Source organism: Coturnix japonica, chromosome 4 (genome assembly GCF_054131305.1).
Source record: "Coturnix japonica strain WE chromosome 4, WE-NBRP24, whole genome shotgun sequence".
Classification (NCBI taxonomy): domain Eukaryota; kingdom Metazoa; phylum Chordata; class Aves; order Galliformes; family Phasianidae; genus Coturnix; species Coturnix japonica.
In genome coordinates, this window is record NC_140666.1 from 68,452,793 (window position 1) to 68,473,286 (window position 20,494).

Below are 20,494 nucleotides of genomic sequence, written 5' to 3' on the forward strand. Positions count from 1 at the left end.
ACAACGAGCAATGCTTTCCCCTCCCCCCCCCAGACTGCTTAACCTTTCCTCAGTGCATTTGTTGGATGTGCATTTAAGAGCCTCCTGAAGGCTGCTCAGCACATTCCCATCTCTCAGGACCCAGGCTCTCAGATGTTTTGCTTTAATGGCGTGGAGCAGTGTCAGGGAGCACCAGACTGGGTGTTAGGAAAAGGCTAATCAGTGGGCATGGGCGTGGAACAGGGCAGTGGTCATATCCTCAGGCTGCTGGATTCCAGGGAGCTTGAAGACAATGCTCTGATATAGAGGGTTTGAATTTCGGGTGGTGCTGCGGAAGGGCTGTCCAGGCACAGGGTGCAGAGCTGCAGGAGAGGCAGAGGGACTTTGGTGAGAGGGCTGGGGGACGGCTGCCTAAGTGGTGGCCACACAGTGGCCCAGGAGTTCATCAGCCCAGAGGTGCCCCACGCACCAGGGATGCAGTCCGGTTGTTCCCTGATCTCAGCAGCAGCGCGGCTTTGGAGGAAATCCCCCAAGTGAAAACAAAGGCTCTGTAAGTCATTTCCTCTGTGCTGAACAGAAAGACATCTGTGCCGATCCAGCCATTACGCATAGGCACAGCAACACAATACACTTGTTGGCGGCACAGACCCAGTTTGCTTTCCTCTGGGCTCATACTTTAAAACATTCAGAGACGCGCTTTAGCCAAACTTTTCCAGCTTTATCTCTTAACAAAGTTTTGCAGAGAGTTTTTATGGATAAAGTTAGGATAAAGGAAGGCAGCGAGGAAAAAGGCCTGGATGACAACTCAGAAAGCAGTCATTGAGGCTGGTGCCCGAGCTTTGCGGTGGTTACAAGAAACCACATCATCCAGCCTGGGCGTTCTATACGGGCATCACGCAGGACCAAAGCACGTGTCACGTTTTCAAGGCGCTCACCCAAAGCCGGGGAGGGACCTCTCGCCCTCTCTTTACAATTCACCATCTCCTCCTCGCTTGGTTTGTCTCCCCACGGAGCTCACACCACCGAGACGCCTCCGCACCACCCGCACCTGCGGCAGCGCCGTGCGCCTCCCCACCGACCACACTTCGCTCCGCCCCGCGCTCCCTCTGCCGCCGCCTTCCGCCTTACCCCGGACCGCCGGCCCACGGCCCCTTCCTCGGCGGAGCTCGGGAGCCGCAGGTAAGGCAGAGCCGGGGAGCGGGGCTGTAAAAATCAGCAAGAAAAAGCTCAAACTTTGGCTGAGTTGTTAGCGGGTACGCAGGGGGCTTTGCACGCAGGTGGCCAGTGCCGTGCGGCAGCTGCAGCTCTGAGCGCACGGCTTCGAGCGAGCAGCGGGAGCGGAGGTGAGAAATGAAGTGCGGAGCAGTAACCGCTTGGAGCCTCCGCTGGTAACGGCCGGCACAGTTCGCATGATACAAAGTGCGGCGGTGCGGGTCCCGTTTACAGCAAAGGGTTGCTCGGTGTTTCCTTGTTTACGGGACTTGGAGTTTCTCGATGTAGCCGCTCTGCTTCAGCTCGGTGTGTGATTTCGGTTGTGAGTTCGGCTCCGTGTGCTTTCCGTGCCTCTGCGCGGCCGTCCCTCTCGGTGGGAGCGCTCCTACAGCTGCTGCTCAGGTGCTGCGTGGGGCGGCTAGTGCGATGGCTGTTGTGTGGGCTCCTGCTGGGTGAGGCATCGCTTCTTAATTCCTCTCCTAACTCTCCAGTGACCGAAGGATGAATTGTTGCATACAGAAGTATTTTATAGGACCATTAAGGATCAAAAAGACCACTAAGATCACCAAGTCTGTCATCTCGTCCCCACCATGCCCACTAGCCGTGTCTGCCAGTGCCACACTAACATATTCCTTGAACGCCTCTGGGGGTGGTGACTTCATCACTTCTCTGGGCAGCCTGTTCCAATGCATCATCACTCTTAATGAGAATGTTTCAACATCCGACCTGAACATCCCCCTGTGCAACTTCAGGCCATTGCCTCTCATCCTCTCACTGTTACCTGGGAGAAGAGGCTGAGCCCCAACTCTCCACAGCCTCCTTTCAGGTCATTGTAGAGAGCAACAAGGTCTCTCCTGTGCTTTGTCTAGACTCCCATGCAGGGTTGCTGTGGAAGGGACTGGTCTGCAAAGCCGTGGTGGTAGGCTGCCTCTTGCCATGTGGGGTCAGCCTGGGTGTGTTCAGTGGTTGCTGGCCTGTTATAAAATCTTGTTTGTTTCTTGAAGCTCTCTGATGGTTGTGATCTGTAGGGGACTAGAGCAGGAAAGTGCCCATATATTGTCAGTCTTCTCTGTTAGTCTTCATACATCTCAGGTTTATTTATTGTATTGATTTATTTCTAACCAATTTTATCTTTTGAAGACATTAAAGCTCAAGGTGACCCATCTCTACTTCTGTTGACCCATCTCTACTTCTATTCCTAAATAAAAGGGTGTTTTACGTGCTCTCCTAAATTTCTATCAGAAACCTGTGTGAGAATCAAAATAATCTCTGTGAGTTTCCCTGCTGAAACTACTGAAAATGGAATCAGTGTGCTTATACTGGGCACCTGGGTACACCCTCTTCATTCTTTCTCTCTCTTATTTTATCATCTCACAGGTGTGAGAATCCAAGCCAAAGATCTGGCATTCAGAGATAGCACGCATTGCCAGTTGAGCCACCTTCTAACCCGAGTTCTCATCTGCCAGACCTGATTTTATTATCCATTCAAAACTTATAGAAGGAGCACATTTATTTATTTATTTCCTTTTGGATGTTATTTTAGAGTTTGATCTTCTGAAGGTGTAGATTGTGAAGCAGCCAGAATTGTGTCCTGAGTTGTGCTGCATTTCAGCTCCCAGCTGTGTGCTCAGCCCTGTGAATTGGCTCTGCACTGTATCCAATAACCTGGCTGGCTGCCTGCAATGGCTGCGAGTGGAGAAAAATGAAATACAGCTGACGTTGTTTTATTGGCTTTCTTTCATTTTATCTTGCCCCGAAACAACATTGTATTCAGGAGTGCTGTGATAGTGCAGTATCCTGTAATTAAGGTTACAATAGCTGGGAAGTGGTTAATTTCACAGAACTGGTTGGAAGCACCAGGAAAATCTCCCCCTGCGCCAACTGTAGACGTAACCTGTCATAGATTAGTTCCTTCTGTATTGTGTTAGCTGGTAAACTGAGTACACAAGATAAGGCACAGAATGGTGTGCTTCTTATAAAAATGTTTATATCTCAGATATGCAAAATATTTTCTGTTTATCAGACAATGGAATTCTGTGCTTCCTACTGTCAACGCAAAGATCATGGAAAATGCCTTTAGCCTCTATTAACCATTGACCTCTAAGATGTTTTGCTACTTCTGTATGCTTTAACTTTTTTGGTACCCTGTTATGTTTTCACTGCTGCATCTGGACTTGTGCTTTAAAAAAAGAGACAAGCTTGTATGTGCCAAAAAGTGAGTTGTTGTGGTCTATAGTGGGTCTCCTGCAGCAACAGGATACAAAAATGCCAGTATAAAACTCAGCAGGTATGAGAAGTAATACCTGGGTGAAGGGGACTACAGTCTGACATAGAGAAGAGGGCTTGAGATGGCTTCTTTCTTTTTTTCTTTCTATATTTCAAAAAACATGCATGCTTTGGAGAACATCTGTCATACAGCAAAGAAGGCAGTGAGTAGATGAGGGCAGCTGGTGTCTGGGTGGCCACATGTGCCCTTTCTATCACAAGTGGTAGAAGAGGAACTGGGGTGTGGAGCTGTATGATGCAGCACTGCCCCGTGGCTATGATGGCTGTGGCAGTTCTCAGTCATCGCCTGCCTTGGCACTGTGATTCAGAGTCAAGATGCAGAAATGGGAAAAATACCACATGAGACAAAACTTGGAAAAATAAATAGCCTTCTTGTAGAGATATGTAATGCAGGGCCTCATTGTAAGGGATGCTCTGAGAGGGGTGGACAGTAGGATTTCACAATTTCCCTTGTGTGGAGGCGTGATAGAGAGGTCACTTCCTTGCAAGAACCATAAAGGGCGTGCAGTGTTCAAATGGGAGTGCAAAACCTGAAAGAATAATGGAAACCTGCTGGGGAAAAAAAAGAAAAGAAATCCCAATGTGCTGGGAGTGTATGGAGCATGGGCCAAGTGCTTCTGCTTTCTCTTATTCAGTTTTCTGCTGCAGGCAGATGTATGAGTGGGTATTGCTCTGCTATGTGTGAGCTACAACTGCATGGTGCTCAAGTAGGTCACAGGAGGGTTTCCTGTCAGGAGGGGTTTTACTCAACCCCATGCCTTTTATGAGCTGTGATCTGATGAAATCATAACAACACCTTAGGATGTAGGCCTTGTTCGCACTTGAATATAGGGCAGAAAAAAGTGGTGTGGTGTTTGTCCTTTTTGCAGCATGGCGTGTGCAGGGCACTGGCAGCTGGCACTGCCCCTTGCATTACAAAGCAAAAGAAGTCATCTTTCCATGGTGAGGCAGCCATGTAATTCAGCATCAGATACACATGGTAACTGCCCCTTGATTGTAGCTGAATGCAGTACTTGCAACTCTCTCCTAGGCAGACGTGTGGAGATCTTTTTGTCATCTTCACTGTACCAGTCTAAAGTGTAAGTGAGATGATGACAGTGCTTCACATTCTTGGTGTAGAGGGTGGTAGTTTCCCTGACGGGCTGCTAAACTCTACCACACCACTTTATTTCCTCTCCTCAGTGGAAGAAGGGGAGAAAATACGTGGCATAGGAATCAGTGTTTGAGAGAAGGACAAGGAGATGACTACCAATTGCTACCATGGGCAGACCCAACTCACTGTAGGGAGATGAACAAATGGTGACTGCTCCAAAAGCAATGCCTCCTATTTTATTTTGTTGACCCATGATGCCAGAGGCAGGTGTTGGTGGTATGGCAGTAAAGGTTGAACTTTCCTATAGGTCTCTTAAACCTGGTAGTCTTAAATACACCTTGGGATGTTATGAAAGTGAAATGGCTATCCATGCTCTATCCAGTAAAGATGATTAAAAGAATGTTTTCCAGCATGGGAAAATGTAGAACTTGGTGTTAAAACTGCTTGATTTCCAAACTGCCACTGCAGCTTCTCTTCAACTTGCTTATGTATATGTCAGAGGATAGTACTCAGTTGTGTGGTCACATGCTGTGGCTGATTTAAAAACAAAATAAAGTAATGGGCAAGCAGCATGATTCCTCAACTTCCTTCAGTTATTTTTATAGAACTCTTGAACTGAAACCAACCCTGGAAGTCAGCATGAAGCAGGCAATCCCTGTGAAAACTTAAGATCTAGCCAGAAAAGGACTATCTTGTCCTACCTTTACAATGTATTGCCTTTATCCCATGTAACCTGGATATCAGTGAGTCCAGGTGGTGAAAGTGTTGCTTCTAGTGTTACCTGTTTCACAGTATTTTTATGCCTTACCATTAGTGATAAGAGTGGGTTAAATGGAATATGATATTGTCACGCATTAATAATGGTACCGTACAATACCTCAAAATGAGTTTAAGTCAAATACAATTGATTTAGATGTTAAATGCCTTGTAATGTCTGATGAGTGCTCTTGTCCCAGTTTAGCTCACAATGGCTGAAACACACTGACATCCAAGAGTCTTCATCGAGGGGAGTGGAGTAATGAGCCTCTATGCTAGAGATGCTCACTGTCTCACAGGACTGAGAGCCTGAGAGAAGAGGAATGCACAAGATGACAGCACTACCTCAGCTGTGTTGATTTTCAGGTATGGTGAGTAATTGTTTCCTTGAGATAATACTTAAAATTCATAGTGGTGAGACTGAAGTCCTTTAGTGTTCCTTGCTCCTTGGGCTGTGTTGTATGTGAAGAAATTATTCAAGGTTACATCCTGAGTCCTCACTCCTGTATTTAGAGACTTTCTTAGTAAAAGACTGAAAAGCAAGTGAAAGTTTCACTGTTTTAGAAAATCTACAAGTAAGGTCAGGATCTGCCTCCAAAGCTTCAGGAGCTTAGCTTCAGGTCTCGCTCTTCCAAGTATCCGAGCAGAAAGTACCCAGCAGTGTGAATTCTATGTAGAGAAACTATTGTTATTTGCTTTTTCAATTTTTATTCCTTATTGTGTCATAGGGCTTGTTCAAGTACAGAACAAAGCAGAAACTGAAAGGCTTTGCTAAATTTTGAAAGAAAAGGAAAGCTGCTGTAGATTAACACAGTCCTTCAAGTCATCTGTCAGCCAAACATACACAAAGCATGAGAATGCACAATTCTATCTGTTAGCACCGCTGTTATGACTTATTTTGAGTGCAAATCAAATGGAAATTTGAGCACTAAATGCTGGATTGTCTCATTTCAGTAACATGAGGGTGTGGCATGATGGTGAGGGAGTTCTGAGTTGAGTTTCGTCTGAGCTTCATTTATATGAAGTTTTTCTTGTAACCCATCCAATGGATCAGGGTCAGAGAGACTGGAATCAGAAGATAAGAATGTAGACCTTACCAACATCTCTGTTTTGGTAAGCACAGTGAAAATCACACGGTTTGGGAAGCTGTGAGTTGCCAGATGTGGGACAAGCAGTACAATATCTCAGCTGAAGTGCAAATGTTCACTGATTTGCAATCCCATCTCCTGCATTTTCTTGATTATGTATCCTGATGAAAACAATACATGGGAAACTTCACACACAGGAACTTGCAGACTTGCAGTATTTCCCACCCTCTGCCTTTTGGCTAGTATTTTTCTTGTACTCAGAAGATGATTTTGATGAATAGCTCTACATATATCAGCACTGTCTATATGAGAAAAGGTTTGGGGCTAGTCAGCTATAAATAAAATAGGTGTTAAAAAAAAAAAACAAACCACCAACAAAACATTTCCATTTACCCATGAACAATTTTTTATCATTTTAGCTTCTTCATCCGATCGTGGGTTCTTGTTTCTGTCTCTGTTTAAAACCAGTTATTATTATGAGTGTGAGTTTTTCATATTAATTGCCCTATTAACAAATATATTTAAAGATAGTGTCATGTCTGGTATATTTTGTTGGAAATAAACAGTCATCATAATGAAAATTGTGTTATGCAAATTTCTATCATTAATAATGAACATTTTGTCACATAGTGCATGGTTACCTTGATTATGTTATTTTTCACATTTAGTTTTGTTAAAATGCCGGTGTATGAACACTGGAACCAGTCCTGGTGCATACAGGGCCTACCACAGCTGTGCTTAGTTTCTGACTGACCTCCTTGACTCATTTCTGATAAGCAAACTGCAGTGAATGCATTAATTTCAGCATTACAGCTCAGTGTGAAGGTGCTCTTCATAGATAATCTGCCAAAAGCACCTGAAGGGTTCAATTAAAAATAGGATGCAGTTTTATTGAACTGCTTTTGTTTTTGGAGAGACAATGGTCATTTTGTGCCTGCAGTAGAGCTGTTAACAGCTACTGTTACTGAGAAGACATTGTATGGCAAACTGGTAATCACAGCCTGAACCTCTGATTAACCAGCTGAGGCAAGTGATGGGTCAGCTGTGGGAGCACAGGTGAAGGTAATTTAGCTGTGCTCCTGGAAGGGGTGGAGCCTGACTCTACCTCTCCTAGACTTCATTTAAGGACTGACCACCACTAAGGCAGCATCTCTGTTGGAAAATGCTTCTTTGTGGGGTCTGGGTGACCAGCCTCAGCATTTTCCAGCTGGACTGAAGGCACCAACGTTGGTGAGTTTTTCCTATAGATAACCTTTAGCTACCTATTTCCACCATTTTTGCATTATTTCCTAACTTACAGACATGAATCATTCCTCTTTAACTCATTTCTTACACAGAGGTAAAGCTCTCTTCTTCTAGCTGCATGCTCAAGATTTCCCCTGAATTCTATGTAAACTCATTCACAGTTTTTCCTGACCTCAAAACTTCCTTCCAGCTCTTCCCAACCATGCACTTGCTTCCATGGTCATGTGTTCTTCATTGGGAGGTAACCAGTTTAGTGCAGATGGGTCTGGATTAAATTTCCCATTAACTATCTAATCCTTTGCAATGAGGCTCATGCATATGTGTGTGGCTGTCACTCTGTTGGTGCTGAAGAAAGACCCACTGGCTTTTTTTTTGTTGCAGGTGCTGTCAACCATTTTGGGAAGTAATATATATATATATATATCACATGTGATATAACTATGGACTTCTGCTTCTATGTGCTGTTCTTGAGATATGAAGATGCATCTTTAATTCACAAACTCTTTGTCAAAAGTACAGTCGATCCAGTTCATGGCGTGGTTTGAAAACTGTATTTTATTGAGAAATGGGTGAATCAAGATGCTCGTGCTTGGACACATCTGTGTTTTTTCAGCAGAGTGCGAGTCAGAAAAGCTAGTGACAAGCTGGCTGGGATCAGAAGCTGGTGCAGCATAATTTGGAGAAGTATTGCAAATGAAAGGTAGCACTGGTACTGCTTTTCTGCAGCCAAGATCCTACCCAGGGTTTCTGTTGCTTCAGCTGTGCTACATAGACATACCAGTGACACTTTGCCATGATGACCCTTTGGTGCAGTGGACAGCCACTTAGAAGTATTCCAGGTTCGCTGGCAAAGCTTGTGCAAGGTAGAACTCCTTTAGCTGATGATTGAGTTTCCATGATGGCTTAAAATGACACAGATAATGATCCAGAAAACTGGGAGATGTTTTTTTTTCCTTTTGTATGTGTTGAAATACTGTAGCTTTGGAATTAAAGGTTTACAGGCAAGAGAAGGGATGGTGCCAGATGGTTAATATGTGTCTTATTTATGCCTTTCTCTGATGTAAAAAGTGTATCAGTTCAGTGGTGCAAAACAAGACTGTAATTGTGTGGAACTTAATGCAGACTTGTATTGGTGTCAGCCACATGGTATGTACACTGGGTAAGCAGAGAGAATGTACTTCATAGTCAGAGAAAGGGTAGTTCATACTGCTGTGTTGGTGTAGTGGAGATGCTAAGTCAGGGCGTGAAACAGTGATTGAGCACCTAGTAGGAAAGCAGGGCCAACTCATGGAGCTCAGGTGCATGCAATACACCTGAGTGATCAGAAGAGGTGCAGCAAGGATCCACCCTTTCCCAGACCTCATTTAAGGGTTGGCAGTGGAAGCAAGGGTATCTTACTGGGGATCCCTGCCTAATGGAAGCCTTCCAAGAGTAAGCAGGTTCTTTCTGTTGTTTGTGTCCATGGCTGATGCATTGAGCATATCCTCGCTTTGCTACCCTGCTATCATTGCAGTGCTTTCCATCACATTGTAGCATTACAGTTGGAAAGCAAAGTTTCATTAGAAATATTAGGCATTCATTGTATAGAAAACAAGGCACTGTTTGTATGAATTATGGTATTTTAGTTATTACGTGTCAAGGCACACACTACTAAAATAAACTGAGCTTATTTGTGCTGTAATATACCAATTGCTCACCTGAGATTATGTAACATAGGGAAAACCAAATTCAACTTATGAAGAGGTTGAATTAAAATTTCCCCTTTAATGAAATTAAAAAGGTCAGAAGATCTGCTTGAGGCACTGTTAATGTCAGTTCTGTTTGTTTTTCCTGGTTTTGTGTACAGTAGCAATTCACCTGCTACTTAATGGTGAGCTTTGGAGTCCCTGAACAGAAGAATTAAGCTAAACCTCTGAGCAGAACATTTAATTTTTAATCCCTGTTAATCTCCAGCTTCCTGTAAAAGGAAGAAAAGCTTTTCCACCAGCATCACCCATTTCCACTGCCAATCTCATCTCTGCCTGTGTTTTTACTAAGTGGGTGTTGCTGTTCCTCCTCCATCCTTATCAGGAGGGGTGTTTAGGAGGAGGGCTGAGGCAGTGAGTTCTACTTTGCCAAATGTCTGCCTGGCACTGTGGAGCCAGCAAGGACACTGTAGGGGGCACAGCCTGTGTACAAGTGGAATAAATACTCTGCTCTCTCTCAGCTTCAGCTCCTCTAAGCCAATGCCATGCAGGTTTGGGGGTAGTTCTTCCATTTTCTTCTCTACCTTGCTCTGAAGATGCTTGCCAGAACAAAGAGGACTGTTTCTTTTTGAGGATACATAAAAACGTACAAGCAGGGCCAGGATGCTACATACCTCCTGTCATTTCCAACACTGATCTGACCCTTCTGTTCATGCGTTCACATTTCCACTTACATTTGTACAAGGAAGCTGAACTCCTGTTCTTAACCAGATCTTCATGCTGCACCCAAGAAGAGGCAAATCCCTATGGTCTCTGCCTCATCTGGCCAGCCGCAGTCCAGCTGATCACAACAGCATCTTGAAGCCCTCATGATACAATCAAATTCATGAATCAAATGTAGGATAGTTAAAATCATGCTAATTTTCTCACATGTGCTTCCTCTGGCTGTTGCAGGAAGCCTGGTGAGAAGGCCCAACTGGATATCTGTGTTGTTAAAGTTTGATCTGACTATGTGCTAAGGCAAGTGTACACACTGTAGCCAAGTTAGTAAACCTTGCTAACAGTCAAGATATTTTAGTTAGTGTCAGACTGCATATGGCTTCTGGTAAGCCCAAAACCACAGCCTCTCAGTAAAGGCCAGTTCTGCCTGCAAAAGGTTAGAGATTGAGGTTCTTGTGTGGGAGGCACTGTGCAGTTGTGATGTATTGCCTAAAAGCTAGCCATCATCTACAGCAAAAATGACATGGTAACTTTGGATGCTGGAGTAGAATTTATATTAGTAGCTAGTGTGAATATCAACAGTATTTATGGAACTGATAGCAGCCATAAACTGCTAGATGTGCTAACTGCTAGAATGAGCAGAGATGATACAAAGCCACATTATGTTTGTGGCTACAGAATTATTTTTCAAGCCTAAAAAATCATTCTGTCAGATGTGAGGTTCTCTTACAGCTAAAGATTTGCTTTGTGTATGTTTTAAATTACTTTCCCATGAATATGATGATTTTAACCACCTTCTGTCTATGTATATAAAGACCCCTTCATCCAGTTACATAAGGCATCACCTTTTCATGTCGTTATTGTTACTGCTCTGAGATGAGAAGAGGGTGGATGAAGGCAGAGGTTAAACTTTATACAGCTCGTGGTGAAAAGCAGCAAAAACTTTTTGCAAACATTGAAAGTGGCAAAGGGGCAGGCTTGCAGATGTTGCAGCCTTACCATCATTGCTTGGCATGCAATAAATAAGGTGGGGGAATAGGTTCACATTCAAAGAGATTCAAACCTCTTGGGTAGTGGATAGCTTTCCTCAGTTCAGAAATGAAGCTGATTTTTACAAGTCTTTGAAATTGTAAGACATCCTTATAATACCTTTTGGCTAACAAACGCGGGGGTGTAATGTAATGGCAAGAGCTGATTTCTTGTTTAATAGCCAGTGCTGTTTCTTGAGGCAGTGACATACTTGAAGGCTTACAGTTGAAAAAAGGGTATTTTGCATCACTGCATGCTTAACTTAGAGATTCTCAAGTTAAAGAGTTGTCACTGAGTTACCGCTTAATCTGTTTGATTCTTTACCTGAATGTGGTGCACGAAAATAAGAATTTTCTTTCCGCAGGGCCTGATTACATTTAGAATTAGCCCATCCGTACTTTGGCTGACTTTCAAGTAAAGATTAAGATTTTACAAACATCTGGGTGTAATTTTCAATTTGTTTGGAAACTGCCACCCAGAATTACATTTCTGTCAGTTAAAAAATAGTTTGCACGTGATAGAGCCACGGGGCTTCTCAATCTTCTCTTGAGAGAGAAAAAAACAACCAGCCAACCAACCAGCTTCGCCTCCCTCCCCCCCCCCTCCCCCCCCCCCCCCCCAAAAAAAAAAAGCTCATGAAAAACAACACAATTGATGAAGAGTTGCAGATTTGCATTAAATTCCGAAGTACCATCTGTGTACTTAAAATTGACGTCTTTGTATTTTGTAAAGTTAGTTGGTGAATATTACAGTGTTCTAATTAATGTACTAGAGTGGGTGATATGTTTTCGATGTTAAATACAGAGGTCTGAAGTTGCTGCCAATTTGAATTGATGTGCCCAAAGCGTGAAAAGAACATGCATGCAGGATACATAAAACCCAAGCCAGAAAGCTGAGGGGGTCCATTTGTCAGGTTATCTGTCATGACTGGCAGACCGTCGGGCTAATGTTAAAACTTTGCTTGGAATAACCTGAATTATCAGGTAAATTTCTAAGGAGGGAGGAAACTCAGAAGACGGAGCTCTGGCTTGGCTTGATTTTTTTGTTTTAGATGCAGACAAATGTTTTCTTGGTGCGTTTTCTTTTTTCTTGTCTGTCGTAATAAAATAAGTGTGTTTATAGAATGCCTTTAGTCCTCTGAACAGCTCTATTACTCTGATAAATGGATTTGATGCCTTGAAAAGAAGCAGTTACTTAACATCTCTGGGCTGGCGGAGCTCTAGCCAGATTGTGATGCACTTCTTCCTTCCTAACTGGAGGTTCTGTTGGAACTTGCATCCATTCGAGTGCTCACTGATGGGCTTGCAGTGGTGAATTGTTTCAACAAATGAATACAGTCCAAGATATGGGAGTGGGAAGGAGTACTTCCCAACTGCAGGAACAATTTTGCAACTGCTCTAGTTACCTAATCCCTTTATGCTTGTTTCCCCAGAGAAACATGAGAGAGGTGGCATGTAAAAGCAACTCTAGCTACAAGGAAAAACATGGCTTTGTGGAACTTGACCATTATTATCTGATAGATTTATTTTAGAAGCTTTTTCAGCTTGTTGTGAGAAAAGTATAGGGTGACTTCACGGCCTTATATCTGAATGTTAAAACATAAAGACTGATCAGTTGCAAAATGATGCAGCCTTTTGATGCCTGAAGCTGAGAATGTGTTTCTTATTATTTTCCCTTAAAAATTCTTGTACATCTGTAATTCTTTCTTATTTCTGTCGTGAACTAGAATACATGTCAATTAGATTGTATTTGTTATCATGTAACTCATGTTGGCAGGGAGATGGGCAAGCCTTAGGCAGGAAGTATTATGAAAATTTTAGATGGGTGGCAGCACGAAACTCCCACAGCTGTTTGGAACAAGATAAGAATGTGTCATACGATAGTTTCATGGACTTGGGAATAGTTTGGAAACAGTTGAATATCATTCTGAAACTGCTGAAGAAAAGAAATGATGTAGAGGTTTCACAAGTGGTAAGAGTGGTTGTTATGGCTTCTTCTCTGAGAAGTTTGGAAAAGAACTTTCAGAGTTATAGGTGAGAATTCTGTTGTCCTGAGCCTTACTAATGGAAATGTGGCCAGAGACACTGATGTGAAAAAGCAGGTTTTGTGAGTGGAGTGAAGGTTCAAAGATAGCTTTTCCTGACCTGGGAATCTGATTCTAATCTGTGGTGATCTCTATAGCAGCAGTAACTCAATGCAGATAAATACCTGTAGCAACCAAGTGCAGACACTGAGCAATTATATTTTACTTTTCTAACCCGTTATTCTTTCAAAAGATCTTTTTGTTTGTTTCTTGTGTAATGTTAATTTGACTAAAGAGGGCTGGCTGTGAGATAAAATATTTTAACCTTATCAATATAGAGATCTGAAATCAGAGTTAACGTCGGATTCTTTTTGTATCCAGGTTAGACTTCTGATATTGCAATTTCAAAGAGAATTTTTTGTTGTAAGTGCCAATAGAGAACTTGTGCTATGGAGAGCACACTGATTGATTTGAGAGAGAGAGACAGGAACCTTAGTAGTCTGTTGTGTGTTAAGCTGGTCTGAAAGCTAATACTAACCTTTAATTCTTGGAACAGTGTTTGTAATTTCAGTAGTATCCTTCTCTCTTTAAGCTTGTGAATTTGTATTTGGAAGGATAATAAACAGAATGTGGCACCTTGGGTAATTAAATAGTGCACTCAAAATAATTACTGATTCCAAAATTCATCTTCCTCTCAATAATGCAGTGTGATAGATGACCAATGAGTTTATGTGCATACCTGTATCAGAGGAAGAGGGAAAACAAAAAAAGATTGTTCATAATAGTTATTTTGTCCAATTTTATCTTCTTCATCAGCATCCTATCCTGTCAGATATATCTTGAACTGGAAGAGCCCATAGGGATCATTGAGTCCAATTCACCTAGAGGAAGGCAGACTGCAATGTACTTTATTTCATCCTGGCCATGTACAGCTTTTGGCAATGCCTGAACTTTCTTGTGTAATAGTTAACTTCTGTGAATTTCCAGGTGCTTCATGGACTCCTGTTGTCTGTATTTTCAGTTAGTTTCGTTTGTAAGTAGAAGCTCTTTTCACTACAGAAATCTCCAGAGCTGTGATCCTTCAAAGACATTAATGATTTTGTTTCTCTCATCTTCACAGGAACTGATATTCAATGGCTAGAATCAGAGGTGACAAGTGGCTGAAATGAATATGACTGCTATTCTACAAGAGATACTGATTAAAAGGTCGCAGCAGAAGAAGAGGACTTCTCCCTTAAACTACAAAGAGAGGCTTTTTGTACTTACAGATTCTATGTTAACTTATTATGAAGGTCGAGCAGAGGTAGGAGATGCAGATTTCATGCAATGGACTGCCTTTGTTTGTCTGCTTTTAGCTTTTTGTTTTCCCTACGGGATATCATACTGTCAGGGATGGATGGGCTGGGTGGCAATGAGCATAAACCACTGTTTCTCATTTCTCTTATGAATAATGTGTGTTTACTGAAGTGCCGAATATGTATCTGATAGTGTAAACTAGTTCCTAATTGGGGTGGTAGTACATAGCCAGGATGCCAATTAGAAGATAAAAGAGCTGGTTGTTATGAGCTGTTTCCTTTCTCTGTCATCTCTGATGGTTTTATTTCTGGATCATTCAGGTGGAAGAGTCTTGGCATAATTTTATTGCTGGCATTTGTCCCTCACTGTTAATAATTATTTCCTAACTGGTTATAGCATCATTCTTTCTGAACCTGGCCTCTTGGATATTGTGCTAGAAAGGCTTCTTGTAAGAAATTTACATTTTAGTGTTTCAGTTGGTTCTCAAGTAGAATTTCTTATGCTTTCGCTAAAGAGTTTGTTGTAACTTTGCTATTGCTCTTATTTGGCTCTTATCCACGTATGATCTTCTTTTACGTAAATTTTGGAAGATTTTTCAAATAGACTTTCTTACACTGCTAGGGGAAAAGCCTTGATTGTTTTTTCTCCTCCAGTTTGGGCTGGTCAGCCCTAACTTGTACACGGCAATGAGAATGTGAGCTTCCTTCCCCAGCTGGGAAATAACAGGAATCCAAATTCCAACAGGAGCAGGGAGTATGTGGTAGGCACTGCAGACCAAGTTCACTAGGGATGGATGATCAATTAGGATGGATCACACAGCCTAGCAACATGAAGTGAAGCTGGAAGTGATTTCTTTGGCAGCACTAACAACCCATCACTATGTACATTCAATGTAAATTCAGTTACGTGACAGGTCAACAGTATACACTAGGCAAATCCTCAGATCAGCATTTTTCAGAGGAGATCTGGATTCAGTTTCATCAGGATCATCATGAAGTATCACATCACACCGTTAGCGCTGAGGTCACATCTTCCATGTAGCAGAACCTCCCTTCCAGATTTGTCACTGCGATCAAAATGGCTGCAATATCTAGAAGACCATTTGCTACACACAGGAAAGTTGTTCAGTGAATAAAATGTAATGGGGATGGCTCTGCAACCTCTTGTGTTGGATGTCTTACCTCTAGTGAAGAAGGCTGGCTGAATGTGGTTCTCTGCTAGAGCCAGGGCTCGCTGCAGAACTGAGCTTGCTTACTGGAGGACTGCAGCAGACTCGTGTAGCTGCCTGTCACATCTTACCCAAATGTTCCACAGAAATTGTTTTTTGTTGGCTCTTCATTCTGCCATTTTTTTTTGCAGGTAGCTTGGGTAAAGTTAAGGATTATAAACAAGAAACAGATTTGTTTTTGTGTGTGTGTGTGTATTTTTCACTGACTCCTGCATTAAAATATGCATTTACTTTAGAATACAACCAATCTTCCTTTCCCTTTGACTCAAAGAAAAAGTAGGAGGAGGCTAAGAAGCCCTCTGGAACATGTCTCGCATGCTTTTTGTATGGGTGTGCGTATCAGCTTACATTCAGTCCAAGCAGAACTGTATCTAACAGGTTTTGCAGGTCTAGCTGTTATCCTTCAAGAAATCACCACTTCCAGCTTCCCTTTGCCCTGCAGGTTAATAGCCTCCAGCCTCCAAGATGTATCTGTCCGAGAAGAGGTTTAAACTGCTGGTTAGCTTGAAGTGAGATGGAGTAGGACATCATGCCCTCAGCTGTGAGGACAGTAGCTTCTTGAAATGTTCCAGCTTGAGGTCAGGACTGTTGGTGTGAAACTACACGCTACACCTACACAACCCAGCTGTGGAAGGAGACATGAATTTCCTCCCTGTCCTCACCCTTCTTGAGTTAGCCCTGGCACTTCCTGGGCTCTGCAGTGCTCTGAAGGTATTGTTCATCAGCAGAAGGATGCTTGATGTGCTTTTATTTTTGCCAGATGAGCATCCTTCTGGGTTAGGAAGCTGCATTAGCTGCATGTGGTGTCTGATGTGCCAGAGGCAGTGCCAGGTGGTGGAGGAGCACAGAACATTCCAGATGCTGGCATCAACAAGTTGTCAGACTGGCTCAGCCATAGCGTACAGCTTTACAGCCTGTGCCTCCAACCTGTTTTCATTTTCACTGTGCCTCCCACGTTAGATTCTTTTAAACATTAATCAGCATCCAGTTTTACAGAGTGCTGTCTGAAAATAATGAGCTCTGATCGTAGATGAGCACATGATATTCCATGTCAGCAGTACTTGGGCTGTTTGAGAACTTAAGTGTGACTAAGATCTCTGTCATGCAGCAGTAGTTATTCCTTTGTGTCACTGAGCAACTGAAATGGAAAAAGTTTGAGGGTTTTATTCATCTATTTTAAGGCAATGTTGGTACTTGTCTGTATTAACAGTAAGACAGCTGTATATTCTGGCTAAAGCAGTTTATGAGAAATGAAAAAAGGCATCGGAATGAAAGTTGTGGTTCCTCTGAATAGTTGGATGTTTATTGCTGAAATGAAATGTGATTTACTGCTTGAATGTAGAGATATGGCAGATAAAGGGTATGTGCAGACTAATCCCATTTCAGGGCTGACAGCAGACTTACCTTACCAGTCTGACCTGCTGGTCCTTTTCAGAAGTTCAGACTGTTAAGGTTAGTATGGAAACCCAAGGCCAAGAGAGTCTCACAGCATCGTTTTGGTCACGTCGCTGCAGTGGGAGCAGTTGGTCCAGGATGGCTAAACTCTGCTCCTCCAGGCAAGGATATGATTCCCAGTGTGGTCACTGATAGATTTTTCTGTTTTTTGACTTCTGGCAGAAGAAAGTTCAGGATGAATCTGGGGTTTATGTTTGTGTGAGCAATCATACCGCTTTTATCTTAATATTTATTATTATGTTTTATTAATTTATTTTATAAGACTCGATACTGTTAACCAGGTAAATCAATACTCAAAGTGTGGGCAGGCTGGGACTGTAAGCAGGGAAAAAAAAGAGACTTTTTATATCAGGTGGTGGAAGCAGAACATTTGTGACGACAAAAAACGGTCAACCACAGAAAAACGTTGTTCATGTAAATACTTCTGGGAGATCTCACTGGCCCCATTCTCTGCATCCAGTGGTAGGAGTTTGATTGCTCTTTGACAGCAGACTGCACAATATATAAGTACTGTTCTCTATTTTATTCTTTGTTATGTATTGCAAAGTGCTCTATGTCTACTTGGAGCACGTAGCAGTTATCTCACAAGCATGATTGCTAGTGATAGGGTAACTCGTTTTAGAACTGGTTCATAACCTGTTTAAAACTTAATTTTTCATGTGCTTTGAAGCAGCTCAGACTCTGTTGTTATGCATGGTGGTGCAGTGTGTCTATATGGAATCTGGAGCTGCACTACAGTCATTAGCAGGAGAAATGGAGCTTCTGTGTTTAGATGTACTGTTGGAACATGGGTCATAGAGGCAGAGTATGGGTTATCAAGTCAATAGAGCATAGCTACAGAATCAGTAAAGAGTATTTTCTATGCACAACTTTTAGTTAGGTCATGTTAATGTAGCAGCTCACTTGAACTAAAAGCACCACTGCACCTGAGATTTGCGGCATAGGTAGCATTTTGGTTAAAGGAAATTGTCTGAGGTGAGGACAAGATGATAATGTAAGTGTTGAAGACCAACTTGTCACTAGAGCTGTTGGGAGAGTCTGGTTTGTGCAAGTGAGCTGCCCTGCCAGCTTGCTGATTACAAAAATTTCCTATTAGCGTTGCACATGGGCGCAGTGCTTCCATAGAGCTGATGCAGATCCAGCTGCAGCTTCATCAGGTGGTAACAATGTGCTGACTGCTAGTTTCTTTGTACCTGTGGGAGCTGTGGAGTGCTTCCATTTGCTGTGGTGTTTTTTTCCCCTCTCAGGCTCCCTTGCAGTGGTACTCTTTAGCTTGGCAGTGTGCCACTTGCTTCCTCCCACACACCAGCTCTCATTAACCTTTCCAGCCCACGCCAACTTGCGCTGACCTTCAGTGAAACTTATGAGCATGAGCTTAGGCATGCAGAATTTCTTTAAACCTTCACGTATTCAGTGTTTGCTCACATTTGCAGTTTGAAGTAATAAGAGATTCATATCAACTTCTGCATTTTCAAAAGCGGTAGGGCAAATTCTGACCTGTGTGATTATCTTGTGCATGTGTGACTGAGTGGGGTCTGTGGCACGGCAGGGAGAATGATAAGGAGCTGAGTTAGGGCTGTTAGCTGGCGGCTGCACAGGCCTTTGTATGGAGGGCAATGGAATAGAGATGGCACTTACCTTGTTGGCATGTAGAAACCATTTGCTTCCAGAGAAGGCAAATAAAAGCCTCAGTGGGTAAGAATTAAGAGTCTTGCTTTGCATGACAGTGCTCTGCAGTCAAGTAGGAGATGACTTTCTGATGAACTGACCTTGGGAGGTGCAGAGTGCTCTCATCTTCACCAGCACTGGTGATATTTGCCATCAGGATCAGTCCAGGATGAAAAGAGTCTTGCATAAACAGCAAGGAGAGGAGAAACTTAAATGTTCTTGAGGTCTCCTAATTTTTAAAGTCTTCTCTTAGGGAAAAATGGTTCTTCTGCATGAGTTTAATTTGGTTCTTGTAATTTGAATAGAGAAGAGACAGAAGCTACTGACATGACTGTGGTGATATTTTAAGGAAGGAAAAAATAACCCACCCTAAAGCTGTAGGTTTCAGGGTAAAATTGTGTGGCTGCATTGCAACGCTAATTTTGTGCAAATACTTCCTTTGGAGCAGCATAACCACAACACTGAGTTCCAAAAGCCTCTGCTAATTACTTTTCTTACTGTTTTTAAATAGGAGTCTAATGTGTATCCATTCTGCTGTTGCTTATTCATCTTTGCAAAATCTGTGTTTAAATACAAAGAATGTGAATAGCCACCCTTTCTAATTTATTTGTATAATACTTCTGTGCTGACTACCACCACTGCTTTTAGAAATTAGTGCTGCTTGTTAGATAGTTGATTTTAACTTCTTTTTGCACTTAATTAGACAGAAATCCAGGCAGTAAATTAACATGTGACTTAGCAAGTTTGTAGGTGACTGATCAATGGTTACTCTTGAGGTTATTGTTTGACAAAAAAGCATACAGATACTTTTGCTGATACAGCAATACCTGTGTTGTTCCTGTAGGTCTCTATGCTTCAGTATAGTAGCATGTTTATGAGATAGCCACCTCTGATCAGAAACCAGCTTTATTTTAGGAAATGAAGTAGGGCAAGAAGCAGGAACTAATTGTTCAAAATACAGCTGCCAGCAAAGCTGGATGGCATTTTGAGCTATAGAGGTGAATAGAATTCTGTGTTCTGGAGCAGAGGTCCAGAAACTCTGTGTGGAGCAGCAAGGAGACAGCAGGAAAGTACCTAAGAGAATCTATGAAGATTACTTGGGTGAAGATGCCTCTCGTGGGAACTGCAGCCATACCCAGCGCTTATTGCTAAACAGCAAGGATATTTAAAATAAATATATAAATTACATGTATGCAAGTACCCTGCGTTTGGCTCTAGAGAATATTATATAGAGAAATAGGCTCAGATGGCTACTGGGATAACCAGGCTTTCCTGAGATTTCCCAGCATTGCCAAGCAGCTCCATAAAAGGATATGTAATAAAGGCAGAGACCTTTAGATACATTAGGGATCACAAGTTCCCTAGGTCACACAATGATGATCTCAGGATCTCCTGTGTGAGAATTAGGAAGGAAGAGAGAAATAGTGTGAAGAACAAGGGAAAGAGACAGACATCGTGAGTGAGGCAGAAAGTAGATATTTCTTGACAGCTGGACTCATTTCTACGTACTTTTGTTTGTTTCTTTGCTTCTTTATTTCCCAAGCAAAGTGTCCTTTGTACTGCTTAACCCCCATCCCCACTTTGCTGAAGATAAACAGCATAATGCCTTTGTATACAAAGAGGAAGAGCACTAAAGAACCATTTTCTCTCACAGTGGGAACATGGGTTTCTTAAGAGCTACTATGTTCAGCGAAGTTGTTGTTTCAAGTGTATAGAATACTAATTATCTAT

The 20,494-nt window shown here is 42.5% G+C and overlaps 1 protein-coding gene across 5 annotated transcripts in view; it reads left to right on the forward strand.

Moving 5' to 3' along the window:
* Positions 1 to 898: 898 nt before the first annotated feature.
* The window catches only part of TEC (tec protein tyrosine kinase), a 34,905-nt gene continuing 15,309 nt past the window's right edge, over positions 899 to 20,494 (forward strand). For 2 of the 5 annotated variants that reach the window (XR_014945979.1, XM_015862164.3), the window contains exons 1-3: positions 899 to 1,158; positions 5,532 to 5,692; positions 14,237 to 14,419. Coding sequence is in view for 4 of the 5 variants with exons in the window: in XM_015862164.3 (XP_015717650.1) it covers positions 14,282 to 14,419 (138 nt within the window). In the remaining variant the exon portion in view is untranslated. Of the gene's footprint in view, positions 1,159 to 5,526; positions 5,698 to 14,103; positions 14,150 to 14,236; positions 14,420 to 20,494 lie in introns of those variants that run through there. The other 3 variants (XM_085547216.1, XM_085547217.1, XM_032444377.2) reach the window with 3 other exon arrangements.